Raw genomic sequence first — 19,394 nt, 5'->3', positions numbered from 1 at the left:
AACGTCATAGCTTCCTCTGCATCCCAGGCTCGTCAACCCCGCCAGCTGCTGATCGCTAGATCCCGCCCTTTACCTTCCCCGTTAAACTAAGGTAGATGCAGGCAACACAGTGTTGACTTGGCAAATTGGTGGGCAAGATGACGACCTCTGCAAATCAACCCATTAGTTCCAGGCCCGCTCGTTGGCTGGCCTTCCCTACATGTGCCACATCGGGAGCCACCGCAGCTCGTCCGTTTGCGCCAGCTTTGACGTGATCTCGTCTAGTCTCTCCGTGCTGGGCTACTACCAGCCAATCCAACGTCGCAGATGAGCTCATTTGCATCTGTTCTAACCTGTCGTGCCTTGCCTTGCCTTGCTTTGGCCATGTCCAAGCCACCTTTTCTTCTTCCTCGTTTCTTACGTGCGGCAGAGATACCTCCCACGCAAGAACCAAGGTGTGGCTGCTAGGATGTACATGCCTGGATAACAATGGCATTAGCTGCGTCAGACCCCTCATTCCTATTCTTCCGCGTCACTTTGGGCAAACCATTGACTGCGAGGCATATGTGTGCCGCTAGCGAGTCCAGCAGGATGGGATAGTTGGAAAATTCAAGGCCAAGATATATCTGTTTCTGTCTCGAGCCGTCGTACCCGTTAGTTACGTTCGTTGTCTCTTGCCCTCTGGAGGGCAGAGAAGTACTTGCCTACCCCGTACCTGGCCATCCCGTCCGTTGCCTGTCCACCCCAGCCGTCCAGGTATGCCATTGTGATGTGTTTGCTATCGGAGGCAGGCGGGGAGAAGCGAGGCCCAAAAGACGTCAGACCTGCAGGCTACCTACTTGCTATTCGAGGCCTCCCACGTTTGCCTTATAAGACACCTCTTTGCCCAGTATCACCCCGCCTTCCTGGAGTATTCACTTACATCTAGAAAACAAACAAATAACCAATCGGCCATAGTCTCCAGACCACTGAGGACTACATCTTCAAGCAATTGCGCAAACTACAAATCACAAAGACTTTCACGTCAACACAGAGTACCCACCGATCAATATGGAGACAATCAACAACATCGCGGGCGCGGCGAGCAAGGCCATCTGGGGAACGAACGAAGCTAACCAAGAGCCTGTCTCTGGTGTCAAGGGCAACACTAGCCAGGGTGAACCGTATGACGCTGGCAATATCGGTATGTTATCACCATGGAGAGATTGAAGCTCTAGAGCCTGGTTTCATATATATCCAATTCTTACTTCTAAGCAGAAGACCCCTTGAACAAGGAGAAGAAGGCCAACGTGGCTGATGCCCACACCTCTGAGCCGGCGACTGGGTCAACAGCAACCACAACCACTGGGCTGTCTACTACCACTGCCCCTACCACAAGCACCCCGTCGGCTGGCACGACTGGTACGACTGGAACGACTGGTACCGAGACTGGAAACGAGCACAGCTTGGCCGATAGGTCGCGTGCTACCGAGGAATCCACGACGCACAAGACGACAGAGGAGCTGTCCCCAAAGCACAAGGAAGAGATCGGCAAGCCTGAGCTCAAGCACACATCACCCAACGATGTCCCCTCGGCCGACAGCGCCGCAGGCAAGACTGAGACGCGCGCTCCCAGTGACCCGGCCACCGATCCGGCGCCCAAGGGACAAGATGTCAACAACAGTGCGTCCGGTCCGACTGCTGGCGGTGATAAGCTTGACGGCCCAGGCCCGAGACCCCTGGAAGCCGTCGCCAAGGAGCGCGGGGGTGATGCTGGCAATGTCAAGGGATCCTCGAAGGGTGGTCTCATCGGAGGTGAGGAGTCCAAGACGGACACCGAAGGCAAGAAGGAGGAGGATCCTAATGCCAGCCACGGCGAGGAGGGTACGGGCGAGAAGCTCGTAAAGGCTACCGGATTGGCTGCTGATGGCGGCGATTTTGATGCGACGAAGCCTGGCGCCGGTCGCGAGGCAGACCGTAAGTTTAGATCTATTGATCAAAGGTGGTCACAGTGTCAACTAACAGTTTGTCAGGCCTCCTGGATGAGAAGGATCCCGCCCATGCGGCAGCCAAGGCGTCTGCAAAGTCCGGCGCCGACAAAACCAGTGATAAGACGAGCGAATCTCACAGCTCCAGTACCGGCACTGGCACGGAGAAGGAGAAGGAAAGTCTCAAGGACAAGATCAAGGCCAAGCTTCACCGTCACTAGGAGATGGATGTGGCGACTTCTCTTTAATCATGTCCATTTTGTATCACCAACGATTTTTAGCACCAGCGCCGTAACACGATCATGACGGCTGTTTAATGACTTGCAGTACCGAACGATAAAGTTAATGAAATGACCGTAAAACAGCCATTCTGTGTGAATGAGAGAAACCTTACTGCTCAATTTTGATACTAAAGCCATGCTGTCCCAACCGGTAATCTGGAGGTGGACAGGCATCTCCTGAGAGAATCTGTTGCACGTACACAGGCCAAACAAGCCGTTGCATGCTTCTCACGGCTCTCATCATGCGTGACTCCTGGCCTCCCACATTATTGTTCCTTCAGCTTCCCCACAAATACACCCGACACTAAAAGTATTACTCTCATGGCATTAGTGAACGCCAATATTGACATCATCAAAGAAGGCTTGCTCTAATAAGGCGCATTGCATGGTTACGCAGTTCAAGAGCACATATGATTATGGCATGCCGACAGATTGAAGATGGATCTCGATAAACGATTCTCAGAGTCTTTTCTGATTGATATTATAGAAAAAGGTCACGACCCAATAAGGGGTTTGATGGGCAAACCGGCCGTCTGGCTCGAGTTCTACGCCCAATTCCCACATCTGCTTACATCTCATGATGCCAGTGAAGTATTTTCCAGCTCGACACATTTCGTCCCAGAAAACCGTATACAAAGATTACTCTCACGTTCACGCTTCACCAGACGCCGTCTGAGCTTTTTTTCTTTTTTTTCTTTTTCTTCTTCATTTTTCCGGGGGGGTTTTTTTTTTTTGGATTGGCTTTCATTCCCAAATGTCAGTTTCCTTCATGTCGTTCATTTTTCCTGCCGGCTCGCGTACATGTTGACCATGTTCGATTCAAGTCGTGCTTTTCCAACAGCGTCCTTGCTATGGTATTGATGGGAACCCGTCGACCAAAATGCAGAAGCAGTGGGCTTCTTAAACCCACGTCGTTATATATTGTTCAATCTCAACATATCAGTCGATCCCTTCTGGATAAGGAGCAGCCGACCTCATCCCTCCTCTTCTGCATGGAACACATGTCTCCATTCGGCACTATGCCGTCGAAGGTATCATCCAACGGCTACAGGGCCACTATGGTGACTTGAGTCCTCTGCGCTCACATGGTGACGAAGCTCTGAATCTGAGATCAGGGCCACCTCATCCGTAGTTGGCACCTAACCCAAGCTCTGATATTTTGTCACCATGGCGGACCGCCTCGAAGTGCTCGGGCTCATGGTGTTAATGAACACCTGGTGCGCCTCGAGTATTCCCTCGACGCGTGGAACGTCCAAACCTGTCGAAGGCCTCTGCTCATGCCGGAACTGCCAGCATGAATGAGGCACGATAGGATGCTCTCTCCGTTCCAGTAATCGCCGATCATAGGAAGCCAGATTCAGCAAGAACTCTGTTTCAGAATTAGTAAAGGTGAATCAGTATCTCCGATCGGAGAAGTTGGCTAGAAATCCAGTCCTACATACCTCACGATCTTTTCATCTTCGCGCTCGCGTGGTTCTACTTGCAAGCTCTTGTCGTACATCTCATGCACGTCTCCGGCAGCTTGCATATTACTTATTATGTAATCTTGCAGCTCTGGGACAGGCTGCAGTGAGTAGCCAACAGCTTGGTACTGTTGGATGTCACGGATCACTTCCGCCGTCTTTGCCCGCTTGGCAAAGTTGATAAGATTCGTCTTCTTAATAATGGACGGAATTCCGTCCTCAATGAATGTCAAGTCGGTAAGGTATACACCTGCAAGGACATGAGTGTTAGCACCGACTTTAAGGCTTCTTTTATAAGTATTACGCACCAAAGAAGGGGATGCAAGGCGGGTTGGCCACGTGCAAAGCCTCTCTGTACTCTCCAAAGTTCTTTGTGCTGGCCATGAGCTTTCTCATGGTTTCCAAGACACCCTGAGTTCTTTGTGGTACTTGATCCCAAGTTCTCTTCAAGCGAGCGATAGGCGCTGTTCCGAGAGCTGAGATGATTGAGGTTAGTGTGGAAAAGTTGTTGAGACTACGGCATTTCTATGGACTGTTAGCTTCAGAGTCATTTCATGGTAGTAGATTCTACCACTCACATCTGCGACAGAAACAAAGTGCTTGATCACAATCACACGCTTCTTCACATCCATCTGCGCCAAGATCATCTCCGCCACCCAATTGGTCATTTGGTTAGAGTGCAGAATGAGAGCCTTGACGTTGGGAGCCGGTTCTGGCTCTCCCTCGCCAACCTTCTTTTGCCATGTCTTGTTGAGACACTCTGTGGGCTTAATCTTTCCATAGAGCCTTGACTCAATTATGGTGAGCTGGCGAGCAAACTCTGTGACATCGATATCCAAGAACTTGAGCTTCTTCATGTTCTTAGGCATAATGGGTGATGGCGTGTTTTGGTTGAGCGTCTGTACCATCCGACGAGCTCCAGCTTGTTGACCACTGAGCCGTTGATCCAGGACCGCCATGAGTGGTGCAGAGCCTGGTGTCTCTGTAGACTTGACGGTATCCCTAGCAAAGGTGTAAACATCTCGAATGAGCTGCTTTGATTCCTCATTGTGCTCTTCCATCCAGAAGTTATCGAACCAACTCTTCAGAATGTTGACGACTCGGAAGCGAATGAGTTTCTGTTTCCTGTCTCGCCAGGCCTCGAAGTCCGATTGCGAGAGACCCTCTGGTGGTTGGATGCCGAAGCGATTCACGATCAGTTTGAAAAGATCTTGAGCTGTCGTGAAGGACCTGTATGTAAGCAGGAACGTGTTGTTGAAGTTCGAGTCAAGCTTATCATGTCGTGTCAGTTGCTCCACGAGTGCCTCCAAAGTACCACCCTTAACGATGGGCGGTGTCAGCTTGTTGTCCCAGGCAAGATCTGGCTCATGGTCCAGCTTGAGGAACTCCGGCGTGTCATCGACAGGAGGCATGTTGCTCTGAGGGTTGGGGTCGTCACCCAAAATTTTCTTAACCTTTGAGTAGTCGCCTCCTCGGAAGTTGCCAGTGCTCTCGCCCTCGGTGAAGGATTGTGAAGTGATCATTGGGGGTCGCGATGCTGCGGGAGTCGTTCGCGATTCCGTGCGCTGATGGGGTCTGTCGTACGGAGTGGTCTCTCCCCGGCGGAGTTGTTCACGCTGCATCACGTCTTCCCTCTGTTTCGAGTCGACTTGTTGCTGCATGTTAATTTGCACCTGTTCAGACAACAGCTGCAAAGAAAAGCCGATGTGCGAGGAATTCGTCTCGAGGGCCTTGGCACATTGTCGGACATAGTCTAGTCGGTTCTCGAGAGCCTCGCCTCGAACCTCGGCCCATTCGTCGGCCAGGGGCCCGGCCACGGCCTGGCAACCTAGCAGCAGGTCTGACATGTTGTCGTATAGGCTCTGCTTGTTGGCGGCGAAGTCTGCCAACTGGGGCGTTTGGAAACTGTTGCCCAGGGTTGAAAGGTCGATAGACTCGATGAGTGCAATCCATGGCTTGAACGTCTCCAAGACCTTGCCTCCCGCCAAACAAACGTTGTTTCCGATGACTTCGTGCTTGAAAGGTGAAGTGATCTTGTCCGCCACAACCAAATTCTTGTCCAGTTCTCTTATGCTGAAAACAAGCATGCGCTTGAGCTCGTCTAGCCTCTCGAGCTGCTTGCCGTCTAGAATTGCCGTGGGCTCGACCACACCCTCTTCATCTTCCAGGAAATTCGCTGTGATAGGATCGCGGGTGCCCAGTCCGTTGTTCTGCCAGCTGCCGCCAGTAGAACTTCCAATGACAAATCCGGGGAACAGGCGCGGGATCTCCTCTCCACGTTGCTGACGGGCAATTTCGACATAACTGAAAACGCCGAGTAGCACTCCATCGGCTTCTTGGAGACACTTCTGTACAGATTCGGCATTGGGCCAGTCAGCAGCAGCAATGTGAGATGAGATTACGAGCTTCGAGAATTTTGACATCATGTCTCTGAAATGGGGATAAAGAGCCTTGTTCGTGGAAATAATGGAAGGCTGGCCAGAGTGGTTATCGGTCGTGCCAGATCCAGCAGCTAGAAGTAGTCTCAGGTGGTCTGAGATATCTTCTGCGCGCGCAACATATTCGGAACGGTTGCCACTCGTAATGGCATCGCGATAACGGTCAACGGCTCGGCGCATGTTGGAAACCAGGCGAGTCCAGGTCAGCGGCGGCGCTGAGCCGTCGTCGAAAAAGGAACGAGGCACGGTGCTGGTTGGCGGCGTATTGTAAGAAGTGCTGGTGAACGAGGTCGCTGATGCAATCATTGGGATTGCGTTGGGTGCCAAGTTCGGGTTCAGGTATGCGCCGTCCTTCTGCCGGGTAACAGGTGCGGTACCGTTCATGGAGTCCATCGAAGTGGAGGGTGAGAGCATTTCGCTACGAGACCGACGATTACGAGGCTATCATGCACATACACTGGTCAGCAAAAGCAACCCACGGCGGTGCGAGCTTTGCGGCACGAGCTCTTACCAAAGATCCACGAGATGCGAGCATCAAAGACTCTCCCTCCAACTCGGATGCGGAGTTTGCTTCGGAGTCTTCGTCCTCATCTTGCGTCAGGCCCCTAGCCATCATCTCGGGGGGTGGCCGTGTCTTCTCAGGGACATTGACGTTTATCCGGTTACGGGGCCCTGTCTCATTGGTAGATACTGGAGACTCCAAAGGCAATTCCATGCTCCGATTGCCCGTCATCATATTGTAGTAGAATAGGCGCCCATCTGGGGTTGCTTGCGGGATCCAAAAGTCGGCCCGTGATTTGTCACCGAGATCCGTACCCTCGAGAGGGAGGCCGCTGGCGTCGTCCAGTTCCGACTCGTCATCTTCTTCCAGCTGCTCGTCGTAGACCTCCTGACTGTCCTCCTCATCGTCGACATGATCAAGATCGCCATTCTGGTCATGCTCGGGAATTTCGTCGGGACTCGTAACGATTTGACAGTAGTTACTCGGGAACCAACCGCGCACACCGTTGATAACGCCGTCCCACCATCCGCTTTCCAGCTGTGTTATAACCTGAATAACGTCTCCTTCGTGGAAACTGAGACTCGTGCGGTCGTCGGCCTCGTAATCGTACAGAGCGCGGACGTACATGGTACCGGGCGGGGCAGTGCCCGCAATACCGTTCATTATGGACGAGGAAGAAGTAATGGCCTGTGAATAGGGTGAGAAGGCTTGGCCGACGCTGGAAGGGTCCAACGCCGGTTGGGAAGGGTAGTAGTTGGTAGCGTCGTGATTGAGGTTTTCGCGCGAAGGCTTTTTGCGGGAATTGTAGTTGTTGTTCTGACCCTGGAATAGTGCCGGCACTGCGGTCTGTGTCATCAGCATGATGAGGCGGTCGCGCTGATAACCCAAGGAGGGGAAAAGGGTCAAGTCATGATCCGGGCACGTCTAGGCTGTTGTTGCTTGGACCTGTATCGGCGGGGAGGGTCGGCGAGGAGATGGGTTGAATCGTCAATCGTAAAAAGTCGTGAAGAAGAAGGCAGAAGAAGGCGTAGTCAGATGGGAGAGAAGCGACGAGTTGTTGAGTTGCAGAAACCCACAATCCAGGAGTCGCAGGTTTGGAGCCGGGGGGTAAAGTTGCGGGGGGCGACGTTCGTCTCGTCTGGCAACAGGCGCAGCCGTGTGTCGACGAGGTCGGTGGTTCTCTGGCGCAGGCGCTGACTGACAGTGAACAGTTGGCTACTGGGTCGTTTGTCGCGTTGAAGAATTGGAAAATCGAGGGAGCGGTCGCGACTCGCAGAGCTCACTGGTGGGATGAGATGAGAGAAAGCAGTGGGCGGGTAGAGATGTGTGGGATGCGAGCGACGATTCGCCGGATATTTTTCTCGCGTCGTCGTGTGCGCTGATGCTGCTGGACAGTCGGGAGGGGAGGGGGGACTCGGGAGGGGAGAGGGGGCATGGAGAGGAGGATCGCCTGATGAGGGAAGGCCCCCAAAGGACCAATGTCGCCTAGGGGATCTCTCGGCGGGTGTATCAGACCGTCTCTGTAAATGCCTCTCCTCTCGCTTTGTCCCTTTTCAGGGTCGGCCTCTAGCGGGTGGACGACCAGTATCGAATCTTTTGCAACCGTCACGGTGACCGTTGGAGGGGTATCCAATGTATATCAAGATAACTTTGAACAAGGTATGGTGAATAGGTGCCTATCGTCTTCGTCCTCGTCGTCGTTTTCGTGGTGGTTGTCAATGGTTATGGGCCGTGTGGGCGGGCTGCAGAGTCGAGGGGATGCGACTGGGAACAATGGTAGCACGGGGGGTCCACAGTAGAGTAGCTACTTGGGCGCGATAGGTGGATGTAGGGAGTATACTTCTAGACGCTGGACGAATTGGCGATTACAAAGGCGCGAAGAGGTCACTTTAGAGGATGGGCGAAGGATGCCGGCGGTACCTCGATGGCGGAAGCTTAACAGTCTGTGGGTGGTCAATGGCCGGGACGGGACTGAAGGATTGCAATAAGGGGAGGAGGCACACGCCGCACGAGGCACGGGGGGACGGAATGGGGACCTCCTCCCTCAGGCCTGGTGCAACGGGTGGTCCCTTACTACTACTGTGGTTGGTCCTGTGTAGGTACGCTAAAGTTGCAAATTAGGTAAGCTGTCTGGGTTCCTCCCGTCCCGTCTTGTCTCCTTCCCTCGTGCTTTTTCCAGGATTCTGCTTGCCCGTCTCGTTGGGGCGGGTCTTTGAGCGCTCTTCTCCCTCCTCCATTGGCCAAATCCTCAGCAGTCCATCCCCCTCCCCTGGGAGGAAACACAACGTGAGGAAGTGAAGGACCGGGACAGTAGGTATGGGTTGAGGCACAGCAGGGGATTTGTCTGTATTGGAAAGTACGAGGTATTCGTAGCGTGCGACAGTGATCAAATAGGCAAGGAGGGCACTTTGGTCAATTTCCAGCCTGAATCTGAGCCGTGAATGGGCTGCAGGCGGCCCCCTCCGGCTAAGGTATTGAACATCTGTCTATCTAGGTATCCAAAATCATGTCTTGAACGAGCAAGGCCGAGTCTGACTTGGCTTGGGTCCCTGACAATGACAATCAATTGCTTGAGCCTTGACCCAAGGTACGGACAGATTGAGTCCCCTGCAATTACTCCGAACAAAGTATAGCTATCATACCTTCATCCGTCTGCAAGTTTGCGGCTTTGCCCTCGAACCTGAGAATCCCCCGTCAGTCGGAACAACGAGACACATATTTCACAAGACAGACGGGACGGAACGCTGACACTCAGAACGCAAACAACGATACCTTATCCATCATTTACCTCGAGGCAGCCCAAAACACTTTACCTTGCAGCGTTAAGTAACTTATTACCTGCCTTCCTTATATGAGAAAGGAGAGAGAACGCCGGACGGAACAGCAGCCAGGAACTGGGCCTCCGGAAGGAATCAAGGACACTGTGCGGTTGGCAGGAGAGAGGAAGTGCAGGGGCCACCATACACCGGTGTGGAGCCCGGGCACGAGCTTGACCGACCAAGAAGGAAGGAAGTGCAGGACTACCGGGTAAGGTAGGGTACGGAGTACCTTAACCCACCTCATCCAAAGGCAGGTGGACCCCGCCGACTGTTCAAATTTCACCTCGTTTTCCATTTGAACCATCCACGGATCTTCACTACCACCCTTTCCCGCCGCACTGTGCTCCGTTGACGCGCGACGTTTCCAGGACGACAGATCACCATGAATCCTCCTTATCCGGGTCCTTGCCCGTTTCCGCACTGTGCTACGTTCAAAGAGGCGTGGAGGGCTGGATGATGCCAACGCCGTCACTTCCTGCCACAAGGTAACGAAATGGGAACGTTGTCTACGCCGTGATACTCACCTAAACTCACCCAAAGATAGTAAAAGGCATCCGCAAGTCTTCGTCCTTGCTGGCCACCCTGCTGCCCTGGGAGTCGAGCGCAAGAATGCGCCAGGAACAGGTCAGGTTCAGGCACATCGTCTCGACGCATCCCATCCCATCCCAACCCGACTTCCTGGCCGCAACTCCAATTTTGCCCGCACTTGTTCTTCGTCTGAAGACGAAGAAGGCGGCCCTGCGTTCACCACCGCCTTGATGTATCCCTCCACGCCTGCCGACGGCTCGTCGACTATCCGTTTCCGACCGGGTGTAAGACGATGCCGCTGCACTCCGGCAAAGTATAAAGCGGTCTACCATCATTCGTACTCTCGCCCATGCCTTGTCCGGTCACGACGGCCCGGCTAATGCCACCGGGTATTGAGAGGAGGGGCATAGACATCGCATTTGACCCAAGCTTCGCCGCCGGAATGCAGTCGCTCATGACAACGGCGCCGTGAGCGTGATCCCCTCTGGCCTTCTTGATGCGCCGCGCCGTGTCCGCGAGAATCAGCCGGTTTGCCTGTCGATTCGGCCACGACACGCCATGCGCCGATGATAGGCAGTCGCCGAAGCCTGGGACACTTCTACGCCTGACCATCTTCTTTCATGACAAAGGCGAGAGATTCGGTAGCATCAACGCCATGCGTTCATTCGATTGGGCAAGATCACTATGCTTCTGTTAGATATTGTTGCTCCGTTGTCATAAGGTAGTGAATGAGGATCGGTACGTTGCCTTACACCCAGGTTAGAGGCAGGCGGGTTTTCATTCCACTGTCGAAATCGTCGACAGTTGGGATGGCGCCATCTTACACCCTCGTGGTGTGTCTTGTCTGAGAAAGGTTACAGAATCGCTCCCGAGGGTATCGCTACCTATGAAGTCGAACGAACGAGCGCTTGATCCACGAAGGCGTGGATGGGTGACGGTGCGGGGCGTTCCGTGAGGGGCACTGACGCTTTGTTGTAAAGAAAAGAAGGGGAAAAAAGGGGTCGCAATCCTTTTCTCAGAGAACCCCTCCTGTGTTGCAGATCGGGACGATATCAGATGTTCTCATGAGATTCCATTGCGACGATGGGCTCGGAACGAGACATGCGGTAGGTAACGGGGGTGTCCAATACAGACACAGCGCGCCACTACTAGCGAAAGAGGCAACCTACCATTTTCTATCCGTAGTGCTTTTTTTTTTCTTCCTTCCGCAAAAGTATTGCGAATCAGAGAGGTGCGGTTTCAGGTCGTGATTCGTTCATGTTCCGGGGCCTTGGGGCGGCCGGCGATGACACTGACACGCTGATCCCACCTCACATCAGTCTACCTTACCTCCGACTCTGCGTGAGTACCTACGTATGTATGACTGTGACTATGCAGAAGTGCGTGCCGCGATCAAGGCGCCCGACGGCAACGCCCTAGCAGGAAAATCCAGTCAGGCACCTCAATGATCGTCAGGGGTTTAGCTGCCCGTCGCCTTCAGCCTCCCGCCACCGCAAGTCTTGTTGATCTGCGAGATGTTCGTTCTCTGTCAATGGTGCATTGGTGACATTTTTGCGATTCGAACCAACATGGTTAGATCGATACAAAGTACAAAGTCACGACGAGTACCTACCATTAAGAAAGTACTGGCTGGCTGGCCAGCCTGCCTAGCCAGAATTCCCCTCCGCGCAACGACATGTTCTCTTTTCTCCTGGCCCGCCACACTTGCAGCTTCCAGGGACCAGCACCGAGACCGCTGTGTTTGCTCGCCTTACTTTTTTCAATCGCCTCACGGAGTCACAGTCTTTCAGAAACCACACTACGGATACACTAGAAAAGAAGCCCAAAGAGGTTACCCGGGAACGGCGGATGCCGGGAAGAAGCCACCTCAGGCCTTCAGTAGTACCTACTGTGCAAGTACTGACACAATTACGTAGTAGTAGTAATACACAACTAAGGGCAGTCCCGCCCGGAAGTTCTGAAGGCAACCCTTGAGCATGCTCTTAATTAGACAGGCCCACCACACCACACCTCCCTCCTCCACCGCGACCGTTCCAGCAACGCATCCTGGCACAAACGCGGAGCGCAAACAGGCACGCCTGACGCCGCACTGCCAACGGGGAACCGGCTGGCCGGAACCCGTGCCGCGGCGCGAGGTGGGCTCTGACTGCCTCCGTGCCCAGGCGTGGAGGCGCGCTCCATTTTAGCTGTTCCTAGTGCCCCGCTATCCTGAAGGGTTTCTGAACTTTCTGTCTCTCTTTTTTTTTTTTTTTTTTTTTTTCTCGTTCTGAACTTTCTACCCCTCCAGACGGACAGATTTTTTGGAACCAATATCGTCTTTGCCACATCCTCGTCCTTGGTCAGGGGGCAAGGGACGATAAAAGAGAGACTGCAAGGTACCTACTCTATGTGGCATGAGAGACGTGCGCCGGAAATTCCCTACGAGCGTCTACTCCATGGCCATCATCGTTGACGGTTCGCTACAACGGGCAACGCCTTACCAACATCAGATGAAAGCCTGTACTCCGTAGGCCGATAGCATACGGCTTATCGTTGCAACGTCAATGGAGGGGTAAATCAACGACAGGTTCCCAACTCGGCCGTTCCGGTCATGTATTTTGCTCTGGCTTGGCAGGCCTTGCCCTATGCCGAAGCTTCAAATGAAGGGCACCGAAAGCCCGGGTTGGACTGGGTCCTGGGCTCCTGGCGACATCTTCTCCTCCCGGCTTCCTTTCGTTGGCCTGGACCACTTCTGATTCTGGATCCTCTTCCGGCGTCCGCTCGTAGGGTTAATAAATTGCCAACCTGCCAGGTAGATGGCGGGGGCATGGCTTGCCCTTGGGTTAAGTTGGATTCGAAGGGCCCATATATCACAAGAGAGGGACTATTGCAGGTGGTAAATGGAGTGCCGGACTGGGGTGCATGTTAGCCCCGTCGCGTGGCGGCCGGAGACGGAGCTGGATCATGGAGGAGAACTCTGAGCTTGAAGTTGTATGCCCGCGATTTTGAGTAAGGTAAGGTAAGTACGGTGTGCAGTACTCCCTCAAGGTATCGGGTTCCTAGATTCCCAAGGCGCATATCCGTGGTAGACACGTCAATGCGTTGGGGGAAAATGGCTTTGTCGGTGAGGCCCATTGCTTCTAGATTTGTCTCTTGTGCCAGCAGCACGTCTCTCAAGGCTTATCTGTCATGCACCTGCGCCGACTTCGCGAAGCCTTGCGGCATCAGAGGCGAAATCGTCAATATGAACCGGCTGTCGTGAGCGTAAAAGACAATAGAAGAGGGGATGTCCACTTTCATGCTGCGACCCAGCAGTCGAAGCGCAAGAGTTGTTAGTTTGCTCTCCACCGATATGTCAGGACTTGCCCTTTCGGATCTCTGACCCTTGAAATTCAGTTTCTGTCCGCCATTTCGTGTACCCACTCCGACATTTCGTCGTTCGAGACCGACAAGGTGAGAGACGCGCCTACAAGGACTCACCGCATCGTTGGTGCTTGAAAAGCGATGTGATGCCCCTCAAGAGTCCAGGGTTTTGTACATGCTCGATAGGAACCCGGTTGATTTTGCGCTTTTGTCCCTGCCGTTCGAGGGCCCCGGAAGCGCCAGTTCACGACATCGACGGGGGGGGGGGGGGGCGGTTGCTTGAGGGCGGTGACGCCTAGGACGGTGAACTGTAAGTGTAAGCGAGCGAGCGATAGGCCTTGCAAGGTCTAGGATGAGAGCACCCGTAGCGCAGCATGATGCGTGATAGCGAATTCTGGGTCATGATCCATGGTTCAGACTTCAGAGAGGGGGAGGGGCGCGGCGGTCGAGACTCGAAGTTCAAGTTGCACGTCTCTGGAGGGGGAGGGACCGGAGGGCGAGGGCAGATTCGTGGCGTCAGGGATGCGAATGAGAAAGCCGAAAAATCAACGAGGCCGATAGGGCCAGAGCGGATTCTCTGAGAGTTGTGAGGATATCCATGATCCGTACGGATACCATGTTTGACATATCGTGACATGCAAATGATAATCGCAGTGGAGCGTTGATCGATTGCCCCTAGACTTCGGGCGGCGGGTTGGCGACATGGACAGGTCAGTAAGGAACAGATCCAGAAGGACGGGACATTTGCAATGGAAGCATGAGACCCAGTCATAGAAGGCGTGTAGAAAATTGTGTAACTCGCTTGGACAGGATAACGGGATTGAGGAACAATGTGGTACATCCATGAACAACCCCCCCCCCCCCCCCCCAACCAGGGCCCCAAAGGTTCTACACTACATAGTATGGACCGTTCAGGACCGTAGGCTGGAGGAGAACAGGGGAAGGGGTTTATTTGACGTGTAGCAACATGATGAAATGGCTTGGGAGTTGGCACCATTTACAACACGAGAGGTGGAAACTTGTCAAGTTCGAGGGACAACAAAGCGTGTCAGCTTGAGGGAAATGGGACCAGCCTGCGCCGCACTTGAACTTCCAAAGTCGCCTGGAAGGTGGCAGCAGGTAGCACTGGCACCAGCCTCAGTCTCTGTCCGTCCATTCAAGTTGTCCTCCGATAGCAAGGTACGAAGTACCTGCAGGGCATGTCTTTCTCAGCGCAACAGGGACTCAGAGGGCCATGATACCGAGGACCTGATTCATTGCCAGGTCCCTGATTGTGCAAGGGATGTGGAAGAGAGTCATAGCAGAGTTGGAAAAAAAATTTCATCCGTATCAGAGAGCGGGAGGCAACCTCAATTTCCGTAGGCGACAAGGCCAAGGGAAAAGAAAGCAAACAGTTGAGTCAGAATGGGAAGCGGAAAAAAAATAAGAAAAGAAAAAAAAAAGCCAAAGGGGGGCGGGCGAACGAAAAAGGGATGAGACTCATGAGAGAAAGGAGGGGGAGGGGCTCGAGGACCGAGGGGCACACTTGTGACTGACTACCTAGCCGTACTGACCAAGTGCATCGAGAGTCGAGACAACAACGTCGACATCATCTCGTTTGGCGAAGATCGCGGGAGCGCTTCCGTGGCCCGCGATGGAGCCGTGGGTCGGTTGTCGCCTTTCTCATTCCACTTGTTGATTATGCCCAAATCCAATACTCCGTACGGAATAGTACACAATGGTCTGTGTTGCGCATAGCGGCATGGCTGGTCATGGCCATGCTTCGTATCATTTCAGATCGTCTTGTCGTCTCCTTTTTCGATCTGCTGCCGCCGGCGACCACGACCAGAGCCCTGTCTCTGGAGTTCTCTCTTTCACCATGTCGGTCAACTAATGTAAACAGGGGGATACGACCCGCTTGCCCGGATGCTTGTCGGCGGTCGCAGGTGTACCGTTTGGTAGTCGAGCAAAAAAACAAAGTGTTCCCAAGGATTCCAGGACCCAAGCAGGGCTATTGAGCATCTTGCATCAAAACAAGTCCCGACCGCTTCAGACCTTACTGACCGCCTTTGAGGAATGAAAGAAACGAAGAGGCGGTCGGGCATCTGGCATCCCGAGTGATAGTTAGTAAGTGTGGCTCTCTCCCTCTGTCTCTCTCTCTCTCTCTCTCTCTCTCATGGCCATGGGCCTTTTTCAAGAGACGACGTGTCTGTGTGTCCGTAGGTCGTGTCTCATCAACGATGATTCAGGCGCATCCCAAATCGAACTACAAAAAATGCGTCCCGCTCTCTCGGCCGGGTACTAAGGTAAGTCGCGGTACGCACGCGGCAGCGGTGCGGGTGCGGGAAGCGGTACGGGTTGACGGGTATCCCAGACGCAAGCCCAGCCCAGCCCAGCGCAGTGGTTCAGTTTTCTGTCATTCTTGTTTTATGCTCTCAACGCGTCTGGTTGCGTTTTGCCTTGATGGTGGTGATTGGTCAATGCAAGTCGAGTAGGCGCGGCGCGTGAACACCGCGTCCATGAGCCACGTTTGAAATGGTGCAAGACCCACACAACCGCCGTGGTCCATAGAATTGGCCGTTTGGCGTTTGCTCATCCAGCCGTGTGCCAGCATCCACCCACTTCAGACGTGCTGTGACATAGAACCGTTTTCCCACCTCCGCGATGCGAACACCAGCAACAGGTGCATGTGAGCTGCAGCCTGAGACCCGCGGCGAGAAGAACGGCGGGTCGGCCTTGGAGTGGGACTCTGGGAGGATGCCTTAGTGCACATATTGGAGCACATCCTCAGCTACTATGTACACTACTCCCTGCTTGTTTCCACAAAGTGCACGTGTATTGGACCGCGTACTTGTCCTCGACCTGCACGAAGGAGGTACACAGGGATACCTCTCCTCACCGCCGTGAGTGACAGGATGGGTCGCCGTCCACGGGAACAAGCATGTATTCCGCCGGCGCGCGTTAGTGCAGCTTGTCGAGACACGTATCATCCGAGTACCGGATGCACCCTGACCGCGCTGATGTACCGTCCGGGGACCGGGAGACGGGGTCTCTGCCCATTGGCTCGAGGTAGGGGATGCCCGGCAAGAACTTGCTGCTAATCCTAGCTTGTCCGTTAGAGCACTCCATCCCATCCATCCCATCCCATCCTGTTGGACGGTCTTGCCAGCTGGGTATCCTCGAAACCTTGACCTGCACAACCAGCACTCCACGACCAGCTACCGGCTTCACATGGCGCAGACAGATCCCTAGGCAAGAATCAATCAGCAGCTGTCCATCCACTTTGCTGTACGCATATTGAGTATTGGTACTTGATATAAACCGAGACTTTACCGCAAGATCGTATCCGTACAATGACAATGACACAAATAGCGACAAAGGAGGAGGGGTTGATGACCAGCCAGGTGGGGGTTTGGTCATACTGATGAGGGGCTCTCTGAGGAGTCGGAGACGCGGGAGGGGATCACAGAATCATTGGATTCTGGAAGCTGTGTAAGGCTTCTTCTCCGGCCAGGCCTTTCGCGACTCGCCCTTGTTCATGTCCTCCCTTTCGAGTTCCGGAGCCGGGGCGAAATTGCCAACCAAATCGGCGGTCCGGGTTCTAGCGAGGCTAGGCCGGGAGGGGCAGCGAGCTGCTGGGACAGAGGGGAACCCCAAGTTGTTCGTAACTGCAATTTCTTTTCCACGTCGCCTCTCTTCCAGCCTCGGGTTCTTGCAAGACGGTAATCTGCGAGCCTCTCTCGGTAGACACATGGGCGACGTCAGTGCTCATTAACACCCGCCTTCCTATGAAGCAAGGCATTTTGTTTCGCTTGATCCAGAAGCAAGTATTGATGAACCAGGATAACATGGCCCAGTGTGCAACTGGAAAGCGACTAGTCGCCTGTCAACTGGCCTTGAGCTACAATGTCATGTCGTTGCATGCCTTATTATTAGTAAGGTGAGCGAGCTATGGGACGGGACGAACTGGTGAAGCGGATACCATGCATATCTTGACTTACCTTGTCATTCAGCTGTTCCGCCTTTCCTCTCACACCGCACACCTTTCATCACGCCGTCTTTCCTCTTTTTCCTTGTAGCTGGATGGCCTGAAGTTTCGAGCCTCGAGTTCTCTGGACAGCTCAACGATGATGACCCAACCGGCCACATCATCGTCCCTGGATGCTTCCCGTCATCAAGCCCAGGGCACTTGGGACCAGCACATCAATGCTTGCCTTAGTGTCGCGTACCACTGCCTTGGTCCAGTCCACCCCGAATGGGACCCCCCTAAATAGCCCGGAAGTCCAGCACCGCTTGCCATTAGCCCGTGTGCTGTAGTCGTGTATAGTGCTCTATATGTGCGTTTTCGTAGGTGCTCAACTGAACTGGCTCATCGACCGGCTCTTTGTCATGGGCTCACGCCCCCCTAGACGTCTTGACGCACCCCAGTAAACATCCTTGAAGCGTCCCATAACCCGGCCATCCGCCCTTTGGTTTCCCCTGCCATGTTTCTGTGGGTACTGGACACCGGGGTCGTGGTGTCTGAAAGTGGCTAGTTGTGCTCCGGACGGATCGGGTGCGTGCCAGGCCTTGCAAATCTCGTGCGCTCCATTTCACCGTCCCGCGGGCCAAAATCTGAGCGCTGTAATTTTGGTCAGGATGACAATGGCGGGACGAATAGTCGATACTTTGCGTAATGGTATGGTGCACTGCGTGAGCTCAGGTACCGCCTTCGAACGCCTGTGCTGTTGTTGATGGCTTGATGCCTCTGTGCTCGAGGGCAGGCAAATCTATCGATTCCATCCTCGTGATTGCTAAATGTAGACAGACAGAGCACTAGCGGCAGCGAGAGGAAGCTGTGCCCCCTAGTTTGGCGACAAAATCTTTACTGGCAATCCCTGAATCCTCTACGTGCCATGTTGCGTCGTGTTCGTAAGGGGGCCAGCCGATACGGACAGACAGTGATGACTGGGCCCTGCTCTGTCGAGCGGGATGGGATGGTGAGCGACGGTATCTGTACGAATAGAGCAGGAATATTATCCCTCTCGAGCTTGAGTGGCTGGTATTTGCCCCTATCCGTTCGTTTGTCTCTTGACCCCTAAAATTGTCTTGGATGGTGATGATGATGGCGAGCCGCGACACGATCCAGTTAGATTCCTCGCCTCTTGTGTGTCAGACGAGATGAGGGTACTATATGGATACAATGATGCATACCTTCATGGTTCCGAGAAATTTGATGGAAATTGGACGAAGGCAAACTAATTGCGTGGGCTGGATGGATCGTGGAGATGGTTCGGAGTTTTGGCAACTTTGGTACTCGGTCACGAATATGATGCGGCGAGGTTCGATGCTATTCGATTACTTTCAGACTCTCGTCGACTCGTGCTGTGATTGAAATGAGACATTTGAAGGCTGACTGGAGAGCTGAAGCTGGAAGTTGGAGCTAAAGTTGGATGCCCTGCGTGATGCAGAGTGGCAGTGAATGAAAGAAATGTGAGGTATCTATCTGTAAGGCCAGAAGTATCTGGTGCGCAAAGTTAGGCAAGAGAGTGACATGGAAGTGGGATCGTCAGTGCCTGCTTACATAGCTCCGGCCCTCCCTTCCCGTTCCCTACCAGTCTATCCGTAATAGGGGAGGTAGCTCAAAAAGAGTGTTTGCATTCCGCCTCTGACATAACAGCACAGCAGGTCAGGTACGGGAGTACTTGTGGAAATACAGGCAGAAGCACGAAAGGTATGTATGTAGAAATGGAGCCAGGAAGTGCTAACCGACCTGAACCTTACCTCCCGTCATCTGCTGTGAAAGCGAGGAGGAGTGGGTGCGTACCTCCTTCCCTGCTCGGAGTGGAAGCAGGTGGTTTTTATTTTTGTGGACAGCATGCGTGTGCGGCGTGCCTCTGTGCAAGTGTGTGCATTGGTGCCAACAGCATTGCAGCGGCATTGGTTCTACCTAGGTAGTCTACCTACGGAGTACTGTATGTATGTATGTATGTATGTATGTATGTACCTTCCTGCTTCCTTACCTTAGGTCATCCAACCCGAGGTTACGAATACAACGACAGCGGAAGCAACAGCAGCACGACAGGGTCAGCATGGAATGACAGTGCAGGAGGAGGC

The 19,394-nt window shown here is 53.6% G+C and overlaps 7 protein-coding genes across 7 annotated transcripts; 2 read left to right on the top strand and 5 right to left on the bottom strand.

The window, feature by feature from the left end:
• Nucleotides 1-1,029: 1,029 nt before the first annotated feature.
• On the top strand, nt 1,030-2,167 carry CLUP02_03476 (uncharacterized protein; the record flags this gene model as incomplete). The annotated part of the gene is made up of 3 exons (XM_049282496.1): nt 1,030-1,162; nt 1,237-1,935; nt 1,992-2,167. The coding sequence occupies 3 exons, from the start codon at nt 1,030-1,032 to the stop codon at nt 2,165-2,167; spliced, it is 1,008 nt and encodes a 335-aa protein (XP_049139639.1).
• A 27-nt stretch (nt 2,168-2,194) lies between these two features.
• CLUP02_03475 (uncharacterized protein) lies at nt 2,195-2,577 on the bottom strand (the record flags this gene model as incomplete). Its single annotated transcript, XM_049282495.1, has 3 exons — nt 2,195-2,404; nt 2,460-2,502; nt 2,564-2,577. 3 exons carry the CDS (start codon nt 2,575-2,577, stop codon nt 2,195-2,197), a joined length of 267 nt encoding a protein of 88 aa, XP_049139638.1.
• A 991-nt stretch (nt 2,578-3,568) lies between these two features.
• CLUP02_03474 (RasGEF domain-containing protein) lies at nt 3,569-7,491 on the bottom strand (the record flags this gene model as incomplete). The annotated part of the gene is made up of 5 exons (XM_049282494.1): nt 3,569-3,596; nt 3,670-3,940; nt 3,999-4,215; nt 4,269-6,569; nt 6,640-7,491. 5 exons carry the CDS (start codon nt 7,489-7,491, stop codon nt 3,569-3,571), a joined length of 3,669 nt encoding a protein of 1,222 aa, XP_049139637.1.
• Nucleotides 7,492-7,909: 418 nt separating this feature from the next.
• On the bottom strand, nt 7,910-8,065 carry CLUP02_03473 (uncharacterized protein; the record flags this gene model as incomplete). The annotated part of the gene is made up of 1 exon (XM_049282493.1): nt 7,910-8,065. The coding sequence occupies one exon, from the start codon at nt 8,063-8,065 to the stop codon at nt 7,910-7,912; it is 156 nt and encodes a 51-aa protein (XP_049139636.1).
• A 1,416-nt stretch (nt 8,066-9,481) lies between these two features.
• Nucleotides 9,482-13,454, top strand: CLUP02_03471 (uncharacterized protein; the record flags this gene model as incomplete). The annotated part of the gene is made up of 23 exons (XM_049282492.1): nt 9,482-9,642; nt 9,704-9,934; nt 9,994-10,261; nt 10,407-10,505; nt 10,555-10,669; nt 10,782-10,810; nt 10,899-10,928; nt 11,018-11,087; nt 11,297-11,318; nt 11,358-11,493; nt 11,554-11,571; nt 11,628-11,716; nt 11,791-11,873; nt 11,972-12,112; nt 12,140-12,172; nt 12,265-12,315; nt 12,378-12,476; nt 12,527-12,739; nt 12,805-12,947; nt 13,020-13,076; nt 13,135-13,214; nt 13,272-13,287; nt 13,353-13,454. The coding sequence occupies 23 exons, from the start codon at nt 9,482-9,484 to the stop codon at nt 13,452-13,454; spliced, it is 2,286 nt and encodes a 761-aa protein (XP_049139635.1).
• A 160-nt stretch (nt 13,455-13,614) lies between these two features.
• CLUP02_03470 (uncharacterized protein) lies at nt 13,615-14,160 on the bottom strand (the record flags this gene model as incomplete). Its single annotated transcript, XM_049282491.1, has 1 exon — nt 13,615-14,160. The coding sequence occupies one exon, from the start codon at nt 14,158-14,160 to the stop codon at nt 13,615-13,617; it is 546 nt and encodes a 181-aa protein (XP_049139634.1).
• Nucleotides 14,161-16,769: 2,609 nt separating this feature from the next.
• Nucleotides 16,770-19,071, bottom strand: CLUP02_03469 (uncharacterized protein; the record flags this gene model as incomplete). The annotated part of the gene is made up of 13 exons (XM_049282490.1): nt 16,770-16,908; nt 16,985-17,173; nt 17,342-17,455; nt 17,528-17,629; nt 17,698-17,919; nt 17,966-18,091; nt 18,156-18,184; nt 18,238-18,349; nt 18,420-18,441; nt 18,492-18,627; nt 18,681-18,735; nt 18,951-18,981; nt 19,047-19,071. 13 exons carry the CDS (start codon nt 19,069-19,071, stop codon nt 16,770-16,772), a joined length of 1,302 nt encoding a protein of 433 aa, XP_049139633.1.
• Between the last annotated feature and the right edge of the window lie 323 nt (nt 19,072-19,394).

The sequence above is a fragment of the Colletotrichum lupini genome, chromosome 2 (genome assembly GCF_023278565.1).
Source record: "Colletotrichum lupini chromosome 2, complete sequence".
NCBI classification, from domain to species: Eukaryota; Fungi; Ascomycota; class Sordariomycetes; order Glomerellales; family Glomerellaceae; genus Colletotrichum; species Colletotrichum lupini.
This window is presented reverse-complemented; position numbering and strand designations above follow the sequence as displayed.